General features: G+C 39.8%; 1 protein-coding gene across 3 annotated transcripts in view; it reads left to right on the top strand.

Moving 5' to 3' along the window:
* The first annotated feature begins 229 nt into the window (after positions 1-229).
* The window catches only part of LOC140476233 (uncharacterized), a 57,088-nt gene continuing 37,821 nt past the window's right edge, over positions 230-19,496 (top strand). The window contains exons 1-3 of one of the 3 annotated variants that reach the window (XM_072568502.1): positions 230-912; positions 2,271-2,299; positions 16,685-16,819. In XM_072568502.1, the coding sequence (XP_072424603.1) occupies positions 787-912; positions 2,271-2,299; positions 16,685-16,819 (290 nt within the window). In that variant the 5' untranslated portion in view covers positions 230-786. The remainder of the gene's footprint in view (positions 913-2,270; positions 2,300-16,684; positions 16,820-19,496) is intronic. The other 2 variants (XM_072568503.1, XM_072568504.1) reach the window with 2 other exon arrangements.

The raw sequence follows: 19,496 nt of genomic DNA on the forward strand, positions 1-19,496 counted from the left end.
TGTTTGCCTGCATGCATCAGGAAACTAAGCCATTGTGACACATGCACATCAAATTAAATATCTCAAAACCTCAATCAATGATGCATTAGTTTTGAAAGCTGGATTGATTACTGGGTGGGGTCAATGACTAATCAGATGTACACAAGGACACAAAGTCATATACCTCTCAGCCATTAAAAGTGACAAACAAGAGATACTAGAAAAAAAATCAAGGTTGGGCCTATTTTGCCCTGTTTTCCATTCTCTGACAGCCATGGACAGACAGTTTAATCTACATTATGGAAGCCTGTTCTCCATATCAGAAAAGGACTGGCATCCAAAACACCACACATAGCTTAAGTGAAGACTGTTTTGTTCTCAATAGTGATTGATCAGAAGATGAACACTGGACATTTTGGAAAATTGATTAATTTAGTCTTGAAAATGTGCAATAAGTGATACAGAGTGATGGGATTTTCATCCTGGAAAAGCTAAAATCCGAAGGACTTACAAATGAAAAAGATTGAACTTTGAAAATTCAGCTCCATTGAATTTTACAGTTGTGAATCAAACGCTCGTTGGAATAAACCAATAGAAACTAAGTTGACTTCCTTCCAGAATTGTGAACATCCACGCTGTTCGACACAGTCACCCTGACCTGTCAGCTAGTTCATTTATAAATGGTCTTCAAGACATAAACCAAAAGACCTCTAATCAACTTCAAAACAGAAAGAATCAAAAAGTAAAAAGTACTACAGAAGAGATCTGTGTGCCAGGAAAAATAGTTTAACAGGCAGTTAAAATACCATGGAGCAGAAAATCTTAGAAGATTCAGAAAGAACAAGATCACTGAAACCTATCTTGCTAATGTTATCTCCAAGCAAAACTTCCTCAAAGTACAGGTCTTCATCGTTACCTAGAGATATTAAGACGGTAAGTTAAAATTCAAGACTACACATTCTTACAAATACCAGTTGGTAAATTTTAGTTAATCAGATCTATGATTGAGAGCAATAGTGCACTGAAACCATGTCCACTAGTCGAACTGTTGCACTAACATTAATGCCATGCTCACCATTATTTAGACACCATTATTTAGAGAGGGGATCTGATTGAGACATATAAGATTATGAAAGGATTGGACACTCTGGCAGCAGGAAACATGTTTCCGCTGATGGGTGAGTGCCGAACCAGAGGACACAGCTTAAAAATACGGGGTAGACCATTTAGGACAGAGATGAGGAGAAACTTCTTCACCCAGAGAGTGGTGGCTGTGTGGAATGCTCTGCCCCAGAGGGCAGTGGAGGCCCAGTCTCTGAATTCATTTAAGAAAGAGTTGGATAGAGCTCTCAAAGATAGTGGAATCAAGGGTTATGGAGATAACGCAGGAAGAGGATACTGATTAGGAATGATCAGCCATGATCATATTGAATGGCGGTGCAGGCTCGAAGGGCTGAATGGCCTACTCCTGCACCTATTGTCTATTGTCTAACATGCAGATGAGAAGCCAAGGTGCCTGCCTGTGTCCAGACTAATTTCCTAATTTGCCAATCAGAGGTCTCAAGCACACATAAAAATCTGATTGCCATTTTAAGACATACCTAGTTGAAACATGTGCTGTACAATCTCTTTTCCTGATTCCAATGTCCCCCATTCCACTTGGATTACATTAGGAAAACTGCACTTTGTAAAGTTAACTCTGAGCAGCCGGTCTATTGGCACTCTTCACCAGAGTTACAATTAACTCAGAGATGAAAGTTAGAATGGAAAAGCACAAAAACACACAGTCTTCCACTATGAAGGGTTGTATTGATGTCCTGCACTTATTTTTTTTATCTCATGTCCAAATGTTGAATGAAGTCCCTTGAAACAATGCATGACACTATATTCACAAAAGATTGAAGACTTTTTTAAAAAGATGAAAGCTGGAAAAAATACATCCAACTCAGTTCTGATGCATGCCCAATTACATTCCTTCCCTTCTTCCTTCTGTCCCCAAAATTATTTTTTTTAAAAAGTTCATTGATCCTGGCTATATTTCAATGTATTCAACAGACTCAGTGCATAGTGCTCAAAGTGTATAATGCTATTTTGTGATGCCAAGCTGTCGTTATAATACCGCTATAGACTCATGTTCTACAAGAACTGTATTCTTCATTATTCATAAAGTTAACTCATAGGAATTAATTTAGTAAAGTTTTGGAAACATTTTCATTTTAACTCCTTAAAGAATGATCTTTTCAAAAAGTGAATGTATATCTTGAGTATTTTTTAATTTAATTCTCCTTCAGGTTCCAGCTGCCAAATTGGAGAAAATAAGGTATGTTAACCTGTTGCTATTTTTAACACTTTCATATCTAAGCAAAGAAAATACAGACAATTCTAATTTAAAGTATCTTGATGGAACAATGTTATAGTCACAATAATATCTAAGGAAGACAAAAGCCACATTATTTAAAATGTGGCTTTCTTTTCCTTTTGCTTTCTATTATAAAGTGCTCAAGCTGTACTTATGCACTCTCACACTCCAGGTTCAGTTCCACTAACCTGTAAATAGAGTTTGAAACACTTCGAATATAATTGATACCCAGAGTCACTCCATTATAAAATTATAACTAAGAAAATTATTTTAGTATTAGCAATATTATAATTTAGCATTTAAATTACCTTTACCTTTTTGTTCCTACAGTGAAAAAAATATATTTGGTACTTAAATATTTCTTGAGACTGAACAAAGATCTTCTCAGGTTTGAAACATGTTTCAAAGATTCCTGATAACTCTGCAGTCAGTTATATGTCTTCATGCATTTGCTGTGAACTTGTGAACAAAATTCATAATTGTATTGAAAATAAGCATGTATGGATGGGTAATTTTAGCAGTGTATATCATTAGAATTAGAATTGGCTTTATTGTCACATGTACTCAAATGAGTACAGTGAAAAGTTTACACGTCGCCACTTATGATGCCATCTCAGGTACAAGGGGACCTGGGTTCAGACTGTTAAGTATAATTTTCGGGGAAAAAAAGTTAGAAAAATCAAGAAATAAAAAGTCCAGCATTATAGATCATGCAATATATTAGAAAATAAAGAAATGAAAAGTTCAGAATAACAGTCCTTCCCACCCAGTCCACACCAGCACCTAGCCTTGTCCACACCGGGCCATGACTCCAGACCACGCTCAGCTTCATCTCGAGGCTGGAAGACTGCTCTGGAATCATCTTGAGGCCAGAGGTCCACACTGAGCCCATGCTGGGCTGGGAGGCTGCTTTGCCAGGTCTGCGCTGAGCCTGAGAGTCCGAGTCCATGCTGAGGCTGGGTGTTCGGGAAAATGCCAAGAATAAATAAGAATAGAATTCAAAGTGAAACAAAGAGGTAAAAAAAGAAAAGAAATGGATGGAGCGGATGTGCTCCAGCTGAGGAGTCCTACTCCACCACCATCTTGGACAATACGAGGGTTGTGGGTGAGAATTTCATCTCCTTAACACCAAGATTTAACATTATTTAGCTCTTGAGAAGAGCTTGTGTGTGCTGGTATTCCCAATGTACACTGAAATGCTATGAAGGAGTGCAAATTTGATGTACTATCAAGAGCTCTAATTTGTATCAATCTAACCCAAACTTTGACTTAGATCCTTAACCTCCTGATCCCACTTACCTCTGAAGGTGGTCAATGAGAGCCTCCTGACTCTATTCCTCCTGTATTGCCACTGCATCTCTCCTCCTATTCAACTCCCCCACAAATGGTTCCCATGCTGAATCTGCATTGTTCCATTTTCTATATATAAATCCCAGCAAAATGTATTCAATTATTTCCTTCATGTGGGACAGACTGCCTTTAAGGCCAGACTCACTGCACTCCACGTCCATCATACACCACAGTTTGCAAAGCCAGCCAGCACTGAGAATCCTCTTTCAGGAACCGATAGGATGAGGTTTGCATGACAATCACCTCAAAGGGCACTAACACAAATAGGATATGAATCACAGCTCCCTGCACCAAGAATGGAACATGTCAATTTGTAGTTCTTTAAGATCCAGCAGTCAAATATTTAGCAGAGGTATCTAATTTATTTAAGTGTTGCAATTAAAATTATCTACTCATCAGAAACAAAAGCAATAGCTTTAAAATTGTTCAAATTATATTGTCACTTTGGCAAGCATAAGAGGAACTAATTAGTATTGATCTACTTAATATATTACTTATTTGTTATGATCACTTATTGTCAAAAGTCATCCTAATTAAAGGAAAGGGGTGATAGTTTTTTTTTTAAAAAGGTTGCAATAGAAGAAGATAGGATATGAAACAAATGAAGGGCAGGTCCAAAGCATTTTGGATAGAACAAATGGTCAGTATCTTCCCAATTTTGGACAAAGTCTGAAAGATTAGACAAAAGTTTGGAAAACCCATGCTCTATCAAGAAAGCATGACATATCTTCCGGCAATCAGGTAGATGATTATTGCCAACAGGCTTTCTACTGGTATTAGGATGAGAAAGTCCTGGTCACCAAGACCTGTTGGCCAAAGCCTGGCAAATCCAGAACTGGCCTTGCCACGGAGGAGGTCAGAGCTTCTGTCAATAAAAGATACACCAGATCCTCAAAATGGAGGTTCATCTGAGATATGTCTAAGTGTTGTTGTTGGGAGGTCTTCAGGGGATTGTGGGTAGAGGAGGGCAGCAGGGTCAGAAACAAGAGCAGAAGCTAGGTTCTCAATGGCCACTGTCTCCTGAAGTCCAGTACCTCAGTCGTGTGTAGGTCAGTACAGATTGTGGGCTCCTTCTCTGCCTGGCTGCATTGGTAAAATGGTTGGGGTAGGTCATCTCTTTGTTGTCCTGCATGGAGCTGAAAAAAAATTGCAGCCATGACAGGAAAGACCCTTCAGTGATCAGTAAGGCCCTTAACTGGTACGAGAACTTAATTCAAGTGAAGACAGAAATGTAGCAGAGTTGCAGACAACACTTTCATCCCACCCCGGGCACACAATGACTCAGCCTCTCAAATTTCACCAATCAATAGGAAAGTATTGTTGGCACACACCAATATTGGAGGTGTGGGTCTTGCGTGAGAAGAAGATTGAAATATGCATGCTGTATGAATTTACATGGAGAATAAGAATGGAAATTTCTTAGGAATTACTTGTATACCATCGATTTTGCCAGAAATGCAGCAGAAGCACTCCTTTTAAAAAATCAGATGATTGCCTGTGTAGGACATAGAGTTGAAAATCCAAAATAATTTTTTTAGATATGTTGGTAAAAATATAGGAAGTTCAACCTCAGAGAAAATTTCCATCTCAGCATATGAGATGCAGAATGAATGAAAAATGCTTCTACATGCATGGACATGCATGGATGCAAAACATGCCTTAGGAAGTAAGGTTTTGTGACAAGTTTGTATATCTGGAGATTAGAATATATAGGTGTCCCTTTCAATGCAAGAGATGAGGATCGTGTGGAACAGAAAATGAAGCTTAAGGTATTTATAGGAAAATCTGAAAAGGATATTTGATTGGACACCATTTGTTTGTTGGGTGCAATGTTTCTAAAATATCAGTTTTCTTTTTAACTGCTAGCAGAAATATCAAAGCTAATTTTAAAACAATTTAAACCAGTTTTGTGCTGTATTGGTTACTACTGAGCACAATAAAATTATGGGGGATAATAGACACTAGTAGTAGCTCTTGACATACATGAGATGGCAATTTCTAAATATGGGTCCCAAAATTCTACATGGTGATTACATCAGAAAAATGGGATTTTCACACTGTTTTGTATTGCCATCATCCTGCCATGACTTCCTGGGTCAACTTGTCAAACAATTGACATTTCTTGAGTAGATCTCACCTAAAGTTTCAACATACATACAGTTGCTTGGACATGAGAATAAAATCTTTAGGAAGTCATATCCGGTTAACAATTATGGAACAGCGGGTAAGGAAGAAAATCTTTGGTTACTGAGATGATCGTCAGATAGTTGCATTGGATGGTTTCTATGTGGATATTTCTTCCCAATATTCAAGATTATCCAATATGTGAGGAACTGGACAGGTGAAGAACAAGAGGACTCTATTAAATTCACTAATACCCTCATGTGTGACAGTAGGGAAGCTGTCACCTTTGTTACAAACTTCAGTAGAGGATGTGTAAACAGCTCTGATACTCAGTCTAATATGAGGGGATAAAGTGTCACCTCTATCCCCTGACAATCTGACAAGTCAATGTAACTTGTACATGTGCTATCATATAAACAGCTGTCTTGTGTTATGTATGTTGAGTACCTCTTGTAAAGACTTGTCAGTTGTCTATCCTCCACCACTGATAATTGGACAGACCCTTAGACTTAGCATCAAAAAGGAGATTGGTGGCAGCTTTCAATAACACAGAGCCCAATATGACATATTGATCAACAGTTCACACTGAAATAACTCCACAGAGGCTGGTATCCCATCATTAAGTCACCCTTTATTTACATGTGAAAAGTCAACTCTTGTAGAGACTTGTCAGAGTTAATTCCCAGAGTGTCAGGATTGCTGAAACTCTTGTTCTTATCTGTCAGCCAGGACTCCCTGATTGGAACAGATTAACAGTCCCAATCAGGAAACTCATATTTTATGAGATCCACCTTGCTAACTTCAATACAATCTCAACATCCCTCCCCTATCTGAATTTGAGGACACGGCCTGGTTCTTTTTCTTGTAACTCCCCCTGGAGTGTTTTAGCACTGGGTCAGGTTCCTCCGACTCTGCCTGGATACAGGCAGCCTGGAATGTACAATAGTTCACCACTTGCACCTGGAGCATCTCGGAATAAATTCATCCTCTTCTTCAGGCAGCAATATCTGTCAGATCTATCTCATATTCCAAGCTCTCTTCAAAGCTAGACAGTGAGGGAGAACCCCAGGGTTCTGCCAGCCTTTCTGACTATTCCAAGAAGCTGCACACACTTTGCTCCCACCCCATTTGTGAGGTTGCAGCTTTCATATGGTCCATGTGCTTGTTCAGGACCATTGCACTTACCCAAACTTATTATGTCATAGAATCTGACCTTGTGTTGACCATGCCCCTTTGCCATTCCCGTGATTCCTACCCAAACTTTGTCCCCTGAAATAAACTGTCTGTCTCACTTAGCGGAATCTTGTGTCCAACGTTGGTGTTCCTAATGGCGTTTCACCCTCCACCCCACCCCAGCTCTGTGAAGATCAGATTTAACCTGGTGTTGTGTATTCTCCCATGAGCAATTCTGTTGAAGCTGTGCCTGTAGTTGTATGAGAGATGGTCCTGCAATCAAATAGGAACCAGGAGAGTCTGGTATTTAGTGGAGCTATAGGTTATTTCTTTAAGCCTGCCTTCAACATTTGAACTGCTCATTCTGCAAGATCATTGGATGATGGATGGTATGGAGCTGTCCTTATATGTCAAATGCCATTCAACTTTAGGAACTACTCACATTCTCTGCTGGTAAACAATAGCCCGTTATCTGTGACCAACACTTCCAGCAGTCTGTGTATTGCAAAAGATGTGTGCAGTTTTTCTACCATCGTCCCTGTATTTGACAAATGAACTCCATGCATCTCCAACCATTTTGAATAGGCATCCACAATGACTGAGAGCATTGAGTGCAGGAAAGGACCTGCATACTCAACGTGTAGCTGAGTCCAGGGTTTACCCAGCCATTCCCACAAATGTGGGGGAGCTGTTGGTGGTAATTTTTGTCCTTGTTGACACTCTGGGCACTGCTTCACCAACTCAGCAATGTCAGCATCCAATCCTGTCCACAGACATAACTGCTCACCAACATCTCCATTGTGGACAGCCCTGGGTGACACTGGTGGAGTTCAGCCAGTATCTGCGGTGAGCTTTGCTTAGGACAATCACTCTTGCTCCCTGTAATAATATGCCAATCTTTACTGTGATCTGGTCTTTCCGGATCCAAAAAATGTGAATTCTGGTTGTGACAGCCCTTTGGATTTCTGCATCACCATCAGTCATTACAATTTTGCCATGATTGGATCTTTCTACATCCAAAGTCTGATATTGTCAGCTGTGACTGGAAGTATGCCCAAAAAATTAAAAACCATTGCGGACTCTTCCAGTTGGTGGTACCACCATATCTGCGATTGGGTGATGGCTCAATGCATCCACATTCATTACTTGGCCTCCCGGACGGTGTTCCAACTTGTAATTATACGCACTTCGTTGTGGAGCCCAGTGCTGAATTTGGCCTGAAGCTATGGAAGGGACTGCCTTGTACTCTTTAAGTAGTTCTACCGGGGATTTGTAGTCTGTAATTATTACAAATTTATATCTGAAAAAGGTGTTGTTTTAAAGTAGAGGACAAAAGTAGAGGCAGATATCAGAAGGCTGACAAGCAAAGGAATTATCTTTACAGTCCAGCTTGCAGTCTGGGCAGCATCAGTATAGGTTCTCAGTTTCTCTGAGGTCTTGTGCAAACTTAAGGGTTGGAGGCCAAAGAGCATTTTGTTAAAGACTGGTTCTGCGATCACTAAAATAGCTGCTGGTATTGACCTCCATTAGAACTGGATGGTTATATTGATTGGTTCTGATGTGAATGTTTCTAAGCATTTTAACTGTTCCCAACTAGATGTAGGTAGACTTTACACACTCTCCTGGATACCGGCCTATGAGTCCTCTTACTCAATTTAGGTCTAGTGGGAATCCTTTGCTATCTCAAGTCCGCATACTGGCAGCAATAAGAATGGCTTGCCAGTCCATATCCTGAAGAAAACTTTAACTGTTTGGCTGAGTCTTGACTTTGTTTTGGGGTTTTGCTGTAGTGTCATTTAGAGTCCATCTGTTCTAGATATGTCCTGAGTGAGGCTATGCAATTGTCTTCACTCAAATGATGTTTCCCAAGCTCAGTCAGACTGGCAAGGGCATCCATGTCTATTAAAATACACTACAAATCATACACTCCACTTGCTACATTTCCCATTATAAAGCCAGTTGTTGTGCTTGCTAGAAGTCCAGTTAGGCTTCAACTAGTGGGTGCTTTTGTGTGGTGATGTCATTAATCCCACATACCAAACCGTTCCTCAGCATCAAATTAAGGATTAAACTAAAGTCACATGCCTCTGCCAGTCCTCTTAACCTAATCAAAAATTCTGACACAGATTCCTCTGGTTCTCTAATTACCAAGTAAAAATGATAGCATCTCAGAATAAAAGGAGGCTTGGGATTGTAATATTCCTTAACTGAACCCATCAAGTCTTGAAAGGTTTTTGAGTCTGATGCCTGAGAGAAAGTTAAGCTCCTAATAACCGGAAAAGTTATGGGTCCACGAGCTGTCAGGAGAATTGCTTGTTGCTTTTCAGCTGCCCCAATGTAATTTGCCCAGAAAAAAAAACACATTCTTTGGGCGAGTCTTTGACAGTAGGGTCAAACGAGTCTAGCTTTCTAAATAACGGCATGATGCCAGAAATGTTTACCCCCACTCAAAAAGAACTGTCATGAGTGAGTTTTTTCAGGATGTGTTTTACTGTCACCACCTCTGAAATAACTCCACAGAAGCTGGTAACCTGTGACCAAGTCACCCTTAAAGTCCTTGACTATAGTATAGCCTCATCAGAGAAAACTACCAGAATGTCAGGAAGTCTGAACTCCTGTTTTTATCTTCAGCCAGGTCTCCCTGATTGGACCAGATTGACATCTCGAAGCAGGGAGCTCATAATCTAGGCAGTCCTCCTGGCTGACCTTGTTACAATCACTACATACTCTATTACTGAAATGCCTCAAAGGAACAAGAGCAGATAGAATCCTCCCAAAACTGGATACAAAAGTTTTTAATAACATTGGCTTAGCACTTTCAAGAACACTACCAATTGAAGAAGACACAGGCAGTCAGTAAGTACTCAAACTTCAAAGCCAGCAAGCTGTCAGCAACACTTCACCCCTGAGCTGCGAAGAAGTGTGGGAAAAGCAGTGTGGACTGGGAAGAAAGGAAAAGCTAGTCACACTGGGAAGGGAGAAACATTCACCTCAAACAGAATATTGCCATCAAGGCAAAAAGATGTTCTGCCCATCAACATTTTGAGTAATGTGGTATATCAATTTCAGGCTTTGTACAATGCCAGGTATGTGAGGTTGATATTCCAAAGACTGTCTGATCATATCAAATAGCATGTGCCACTGGCTGTTCACAACAAACAAGGTACTGACTGTATACACCCACCCATGTTTGCAAAGTTCTCAAAACCATATCTAACATTAGATGTGATTCTTCAAATAGATAATATTTGCTGGATATACGAGGTATTACGCTGACAACCAATTTAGGATTTCCAATCAACCAAGGTTAACCTGCCTAGTTTAAAACTAAAAACAGAACTTGGCAGTTCATTGAAATCCATATTAATTGTTGCATCATCTATCCCAACATTTCAAACAATCAGAGTTAATAATTTGCCAACCAAACAGCATTCTCTTCTTATGCAGTATAAATGTTGATTTTCCCCGTGAAGAGCTTTTCTTGCAATTCGTCTGATGGAAGACAATAAGCTTCAATAGATTATAATTTTTTCAGCAATATTCAAGTTCTTCACTGCAGGAAAAAAGTGCATTTGAAAAATACAGTTACAGCATAAAGAGGTTAGTTCATAAGATTGGTGGTGTTTAGGGTGTTGTCTTAGTATGAATAAAGGATTGGTTTACTTTTGGGAAACAGTGTCAGAAATCAATGCTGAAGCTTTGGGGCTCAAGTATTTACAATTTTTATTAATAATTTAGATTAAGGAATTGAGTGTATTGTTGCCAAACTTACTCACAATACAAATATAGGTAGGAAGAATAGATAGGATGCAAAAAGATATACCTTAGTGAGTTGGTAAAAAGTGGAGAATAATGTGCAAGAATATGAGTTTGTTCATTTTGATAGGAAGAACAGAAAGCTAGAACATGTGTGATTATCTGCCCCAGAGAGGCTGGGTCAATTAATATGTTTAAGGTAGGTATTGGATAATTTTTTTGGCTACAAAGGCGGACAAGATTTAGGGGGTGATGCAGGATGGAGTAAAAACCATGATCAGATCAGCTATGCTCTCATTGAATGGTTGACTGGGTGAGGGTCCAAATGGCCTACTTCTGTTCCTGTTTCTTGACTTCAAGTGCAAACTCAGCATTTTATTAAATTATATAGGATACTACAGGATTTTATTTAATATTCCATTTAGCAGACCTTGAATGTAGCAATTTCAAGAGTACTTCCAGTACCACAACCTAGACAACCTAGAAACTGGATAACAGAGCAGATGAATGCGTGGCTGGGAGAGATATTTCAGGAGGGAAGGCTTGAAAGTCCTGAAAATTTGTGTTCAGCTTTAGGGGAAAATAGGACTCCTTTCACTTAACAGAGTTTGTTAATGCTGTGGAGAAAGGCTTAAACTCCATTGGCAAGGGATAGGAAGTAGGAGATAGCATTGCAGCAGAAAGACAAAGTTCACAAAGCATTTGGAAAAACATATGTATAGTTTAGGTAGCAGAATGGGAATTAGTGTTATTAATTGAGGTCAAAATAAGACTGAAAAGAAGAAGTGCTAAGTTAGGTTTACAGTGGGTATACATTAATATGCTGAACATAGGAAATAAACTTGGTGAGCTGGATGTTCATTTATACAAGTGGAAATATGATATCACAGAAATAGCAGAGGCCAACCAAATGTTAGACAAAATGTTCTTGGATAAAAGGCCTACTAGTAAGAAGTAGGGGAGGAAAGAAAGTAGATAGGATGGCAATATTGATTAAGGAGGCTCTGGGGATGATGAAAGAGAGGAAAGGATGATGGAGAAATGAATATATTTAGACTGGTCAAAAGACGACTCTTGAGTGTGTAGGTTCAACGAAACCAAGCCTATGCGTATTTCAAAGAAGCTATCAAAATACAAACTCTACAACAGTTTTTTTATAATGCTTAACTTTCTAATTTCGCTATCAAGTTTCTTTGTAGATGTTCCCTGTTATTTCAACTTTCAGATTTAGGTCGACTCTTTACTCAACTACCTTGTCAGCATTAATTTGCTGTTTATGTCCTTCTCTGTGCAGAAGATCATACAGATTGTGAAGCTATTATCGGAACATGAGCAGAGTCAATACTCCAGCTTTGGTCAAGTATTGCATCGATTTACAGTGACTACTTGAAACAGTGAATGCATTTTCGAGTATCAATTTTAATGGTATCAATCCCTTTTGTCCTACTTCAGGAGTTTATGTCAGGCTCTTAATCAAGTGAACTGAATACAGAAGGTTCGGAAAGGAAGTGAGAAAAATATAGTTCCCTAATAGCATTACAATAAAAAAAAGAGTGAGAAAAGACTGATAAGTGACATAAAACACACACTTCTACAGACACATAAATAGGAAAGGGTTAGTAAGAGGATGAATGAGGCAAAGTAAGAACCAAAAAGAAAGATTCATGGCTGGAAACAGATGTTCTGCCCGAGTCGCTAAAGGAGCATTTACACCTATCTTTATTAAGAATAAAGAATTAAGAATTGGTGCAAATCATTGTTTAAAAAAGGAAGGTAAGACACTGCATGCTTTGGTAATCATGGGTTAAAAAAGGAAATATTACAAAAAACTGGTTGTACTTCGTGTTGATAAATCACCAGAGCCAGGTCAGATGCATCTGAAGTACTCAAGGAAGTAAGGGTAGACATTATGATTATACAGGTCCTTATGCAGAAAGGGAATCAAATGTTATTGATATAAGATAGGAAAATAGAGTTGAGAAATATTGTATCAACCATGATCTCATTGAATGATGGAGCAGACGTGATGGACCAAATGGCCTACTTCTGCCCCTACATCTTATGGTCTCATGGCCTTACAGTCACTGGCCATAATATTTTTATCCCCATTAAATGTGGATCTGGCACTAGTGGAATGAAGGCTTGCAACTACTACAGCTGTGTGGATAAGCCTTGCAATTACAGACCAGTCAACTCAACATCATTGATAGGAATACTTCTTAGAAAAACAGTTAACAGTCACTTGGACAACTGCAGATTAAGAAAAGCCAGTATTGAACTGTTAAAGTCAAATCATGGTTAACTAACTTACTTGAGCTTTATAGTGCGATAACAAAGTGGTAAGGTAGAAGTAAGGGGCTGGACACCTCTGGACTGTCCTGAGATGAAGCTTCAGGAGACTTGTGTATTGCTCCCTGTTCATGTGGATCCCTGCTGACATCAGTCTGCCTCCCTGAGATAAAGAGCCATGTGGAGAGAGATTGAAGTCCTTTGTCCCCCTTTCACCCTGCTATTGATGCAGAGCACCAACAATCACAGTGCTGGGGTGCAGGTCCATGTGTAGTCCAGCAGACATTGGGTATACTGGACTTCTGTCTCCTTAGCGTTTGCCAACATCTCCATGGAGACAGCAAAACATGTGCATGCCAGAGTCATCATCACAGTACTGATTACTCTGATGGGTTCCTCCATCCTTCATTCCTGTTCACAGACTGCTTCTGACAAAACTGCCTGTGCATTTTCACATAGTTGTTAATCATTGAGGCTATAGAATCATCTTTTGCCTGAGGCTGAGACAGTACCTGGTCTCTGGCTGTTTTCTGAGGGTCAGAGATATGGAGCACATTTTTTCTCAACCAATTATATCAGTGATATTCTCACCACAATGTGCTCTGAGGTCTAATCCAGATAGACTGAGGTGAAAGTCTCTGAGTTGCTTGAAGATGGAAGTGTTTTTGTATTTATAGAATCATAGAATACCTACAGTGCAAAAAGAGGCCATTCAGCTCATAGGGTCTGCACCGACCCTCCAAAAAGCATCCCACCCAGACCCAGTCCCCCAACCCTAGCCCTGTAATTCACCATTTCCCATGGTTAATCCACATGGCCTACATATCCCAGAACAATATGGGCAATTTAGCGTGGCCAATCCACTTATGCGCATCTTTGGACTGTGGGAGGTAACCGGAGCACCGTCATAGACGTGGGGAGAATGTGCACACTCCACACAGACAGTCACCCAAATGTGGAATCTAAAAAAACAGTTTTGTTAGGTTAAGTGAATTGGCTGTGCTAAATTGCCCATAGTGCAAGCTAGGTGGATCAGCCATGGGAAATGCAAAGTCACAAGGATAGAATGGGGTGTCAGGGTAGGATGCTGATCGGAGGGTCAGTATGAGCTGAATAGCCTGCTTCCACACTGTAAGGATCCTATGATTCTGCATCCCTGTCATGCAATTTCATAAGATGAGTGCCATAGACCCCATATGAATAATCAATGAGATGAAGCGTAGACGACTGTGTTAGAAACGTGGCTCTGAGCCATCACGTACTGGATTCTCACTCAACAAATCTTTATCTCAAAATGAGAAAATTCAGGTTTTTGTATTAACAAAAAGAAGTTTTTTTAAATTCCTTCTCAAAATTGGAGTACTATATACCGCCATATTTGAATTCACAATTCGCAGCGTCATATTTACTACTGGCAAGCAGCTAATTTTTAACATGTTTTAATTACCAATATTTTCAGTGAGTCCCATAACATTCATTAATAACTGCAAATTAGACCATTTAATTGGCTATTACGAGTGCAAATGTAGTCATTTGCAAGAGGTGAACCAAACTTTCTAAATAAACCGTTCTGTCACAGCAATCTATGAGAATATTTACTCAGATAAGAGTTTTAGAGAAATATTTTCTGTCAAGATTTCCTGTGTTTCCTGTATGTGGATAAGTGCTCATAAAAATCACGAAGTTTCATATCTTCACTGTTGTGACATTGTAGAGTTAGATTAGATTAGATTACTTACAATGTGGAAACAGGCCCTTCGGCCCAACAAGTCCACGCTGACCAGCCGAAGCGCAGCCCACCCATTCCCCTACATTTACCCCTTTTACCTAACACTACGGGCAATTTAGCATGGCCAATTCACCTGACCTGCACATCTTTGGAGTGTGGGAGGAAACTGGAGCACCCGGAGGAAACCCACGCAGACACGGGGAGAATGTGCAAACTCCACACAGTCAGTCGCCTGAGTTGGGAATTGAACCCAGGTCTCTGGCGCTGTGAGGCAGCAGTGCTAACCACTGTGCCACCGTGCCGCCCCAGTTGTATAATCTATAAAATTAATCCTATTATTAATTCTTGAAAAACAAATAGATATGACTTTTGATTCATGTGCATTGGTTAGAATTGCATGATGCAGAGTGAATTGTATGTTTGATGGGCTGAATGCCTTTACTTCTGCTCTTGATTTGCTTGACCTCTGTGTTGTGGCCTTATTAATATTGAATCAGCAATCTTCCAAAGCTAGTTATGCTCCTTACAGACAGGTTATTGACTGAGGGGTTGATGGAAATTTGAGCGTCTAATGGGTCAGCCAAGCATTTGCCTAAGCATTGGGAAAAGGTTGAGAGTTAAAGTCCTCTACAGTTTAACATGTCAAGGAAGATACTTTGTTATCTACAATTGCAAAGAAACCGCGAATGTTTGAGCTGAAAATATACAAATCAAAAAAGTAAAATGACTGACACCAGACCAGTTTCAAATGTTCCCTGACTCCAGCTAAGGATCCTCTAAAATATTACCGGAAGCAACTCCCCTGTTATTTGTACAACCCATGGTTGGTGGATGCTTTGAGAAACTGACCGTAACAGGGCAGTTTAAGGTGAAAATGGTGTTGGGGTTTTAACAATATGATTCCACCCTAATTTGCATATATTAAGGAAATGACTGTCACTTTCCAAAAGGAACTCTGCCTTCTTAAGAAATGGCCTGTCCAGAAATTAGGATAGGAAGACAATCCACAGTAAGCCCAGGGGTCAATCTTCTATGTTCTTTTAGTCTCATTAAATCCTTGCTCCCTATTAGGTTTTTAAGTAAGGTGGTAGGAAAAGATACCCAGTTTTCCTCAAATCCTCAAATAACAAACTCAGAATTAAAATGTACAATTCACCACGCACCAAGTCTTTGTTTGCATTAAATTTTTTAAAATTTCACTCTTAAAAGGTATGTTTCTGATATTTTAGATTCTTCTTCTGCTATTAACAACAGAACTAGTTTGCATGGACAGAAATTATCTGTTTATCCTAGTATCTTGAAAACGTCAATCATTGCTTAATTTTCTAAATTCCGAAGAACACAAACCAAGTTAATGTAATCTCTCCTCAAAATTAAAATTCCAATTTAACACAATCATAGAAGTAGACATAAACAATATTGGAAAAAATCGCCCCTCCAGTTGCCCACTCTTACTGGATATTCCCGAGATCTTAGCCTCTGTTTCATGGTGGTCATGATTTGCTTCACATACTCATGGCGACTGCATGGTTCTCTTTGTCTGGTGCTATCTACATAAGGTGAGGTGGTGGTCAGGAGTTATGAGCCAGATATAGAGCAGGTATCCTTTGTCACTCAGCAGTCAGTCTCCAGTTCTACATGCTGTGCCAAATTCCACACACCATGTCAATGCGCTGACTACTCAAACATATAGAAAGTCAAAACCTGCATATTACTATTATTAGATTTATAAATACCAAGACAATCAAACTTTACTCTCAATAAAACTACAGAAAAGAGCATAATGGTGATAAAATGTTTAAGGATTAAATTTCAAAAATGGTACTGAGAGTTGGGGTTAGGTGAGGAAGCACTTAGCACCTGAGTGTTTAAAAATGTCTGAAGCATGATGGAAGCAAAACTAACAGCATTCTTTTTTATTTCAGTTCTTCACCAAAACAGCTCCAAAATTACCAACTCGAACTGCAGGAGCCAGAACTGAACATGACTTACCTACATCTGGAGACAGAACTTCAACACACACAGGAAAAGCTGAAAGAGCTGACAGAAACATTACAAAGGTTTATTTTCAAATAAAACGAATCTAGAAACAAAATTAATAATTTGATTGGACTTCAAAATATTTTCAATTTTATTCATTAATGCAGGAGAATTATTCCAGTAAAATGTTTGTTTTCCATTTTATGACACAGTGTAAAACAGAATGGCTGTTGCTTCCCAAAGCAACAGAGACCACAATTTCATTTCAAGAAGCTTTGTAAGAATTGCTTGCTTATAATTTCATTTTTTTTACTTTAGGGATTGTTATATATCTGGCTAAGTGATTCTCATGGTGGCAGTACTACTTTGTGGTAATAACAATAGTCATAATCATCTTACATTGACACAATGTGGCCCTAATTTGAAATATTTATTGGCATTAGGCTTGTTTCATTCAAACAACAATAGCAAACAGTGATGTTGAAATGTATATACACTGGCTTATCAATACAAATTATGTCGAGGGAAAAATCCCTACAATGCAATGGGTATTGAGTTTGGTTTTGCCTTTAGGAAGGTATTTTTACCTGATGTGGCAATGCTTACGTTACTTTTTGTAACATAAGAAACTAAACATGGATAGTTATTGAAATATTTAATATTACAATAGAGTCATAGAGTCTTAGCACAGAAACAGACCCTTCGGTCCAACTCATCCATGCTGACTCGATATCCTATGTAAATAGAATATAAAACATAAAAAAGTACAGCACAGAACAGGCCCTTTGGCCCACGATGTTGTGCCGAGATTTAATCCTAATGTAAATATAGTAACAACCTACGCACCCCCCAACTCACTGCTATCCATGTGCATGTCCAGCAGTCGCTTAAATGTCCCCAAGGACCCTGCTTCCACCACCACCGCTCACAACGCATTCCATGCATTCACAACTGTCTGCGTAAACAATCTACCTCTGATGTTTCCTTTATACCTTTCGCCTAATATCTTCAAACTATGACTTCTCATACCAGCCAATCCTGCCCTGGAGAAAAGTCTCTGGCTATTGACTCTATCTATTCCTCTCACTATTTTGTACACCTCGATCAGGTCTCCTCTCTTCCTCCTTCTCTCCAGAGAGAAAAGTCCAAGCTTATTCAACCTTTCTTCATACGGCAAGCCTTTCCTATATCTTTGTATCTGTGTCTTTCCTATAATAGGGCAACCAGAACTGGACACAATATTCCAAGTGTAGTCTCACCAGGGGCTTGTAGAACTGCAGCAAAACCTCACAGCTCTTAAACCCTGTTAATGAAAGCCAAAACACCATATGCTTTCTTAACAACCTTATCCACTTGGGTGGCAACTTTGAGGGATCTATGTACTTGCACACCCAGATCCCTCTGTTCCTCCACTTTGCCAAGAATCCTATCTTTAATCCTATATTCAGCATTCGAGTTCGACATTCCAAAATGCATCACTTTGCATTTATCCAGGTTGAACTCCATCTGCCATTTCTCAGCCCAGCTCTGCATTCTGTCTATGTCGCGCTGCAGCCTGCAGTAGCCCTCTATACTATCGACGACACCTCCAACCTTTGTGTCATCTGCAAATTTACTAACCCACCCCTCAACCTCCAAATCCAAGTCATTTATAAAAACTACAAAGAACAGAGGCCCAAGTACAGAGCCCTGCAGGACCCCACTCAACCCTGTCCTCCAGGCAGAATACTTTCCATGCCTTCTGTCAGCCAGCCAATTCTGAATCTAGATAGCCAAATCTCCCTGCTTCCCATACTTCCTGACTTTATGAATGAGCCTATCATGGGGAACCCTATCAAATGCCTTGCTGAAATCCATATACACGACATCCACTGCTTGATTGTTGTCAACCTGTCTTGTCACCTCCTCAAGGAACTCAGTAAGATTTGTGAGGCATGACCTGTCCCTCACAAAGCCATGCTGACTGCCTTTAATCACACTATGCTTTGCCAAATAGTCATAAATCCTATCCCTCAGAATTCTTTCCAAAACTTTGCTGACCACAGATGTAAGACTGACTGGTCTGTAATTGCCAGCGATTTCCCTATTACCCTTCTTGAAAAGAAGAACAACATTCACCTCCTTCCAATCCTCTGGTATGACTCCCATGGAGAGTGAGGAGGCAAATATCACCCATAACAACAATCACCCATAACAACAATCCTGCTACTTCTGCATTTTTCCAGAACCTGCTCACCTATGAGATCTTCAATCTCTCTACAGCTAATAGGTGGTTTGTAGGAAACCCCCAATGCGGTGACTGTTCCCTTGCTGTTCCTAACTTCCACCCATACTGACTCAGTAGACAAACCTTCCTCTACAACCTTCGTTTCTGTAGCTGTGATGCACTCTCTGATTAGCAATGCTACACCCCCTCCTCTTTTTCCACCCTCCTTGTTCTTTTTAAACGTTCTAAACCCTGAAACATCAAGCAACCATCCCTGCCCCAGTGAAACCCACGTTTCCGTTATGGCCACAATATCATAGTCCCAAGTACTGATCCATGCTCTCAGTTTGTCACTCTTATTTTGGACACTCCTTGCATTACAGCAGACACACTTTAACCGATCCCTTTGTTTCATCGCGTGAGAAACCTTCCTTTTAAATTCAATATATCCTGTCACTGTCACGTCTGCAACTGACCCCCTCTTAGACATGTGGCTCTGATTCTCACCCCCCCCCCACCAAACTATTTTAAACCCTCCCGAATCACATGAG

The sequence above is a fragment of the Chiloscyllium punctatum genome, chromosome 4, assembly GCF_047496795.1.
Source record: "Chiloscyllium punctatum isolate Juve2018m chromosome 4, sChiPun1.3, whole genome shotgun sequence".
Taxonomy (NCBI): Eukaryota; Metazoa; Chordata; class Chondrichthyes; order Orectolobiformes; family Hemiscylliidae; genus Chiloscyllium; species Chiloscyllium punctatum.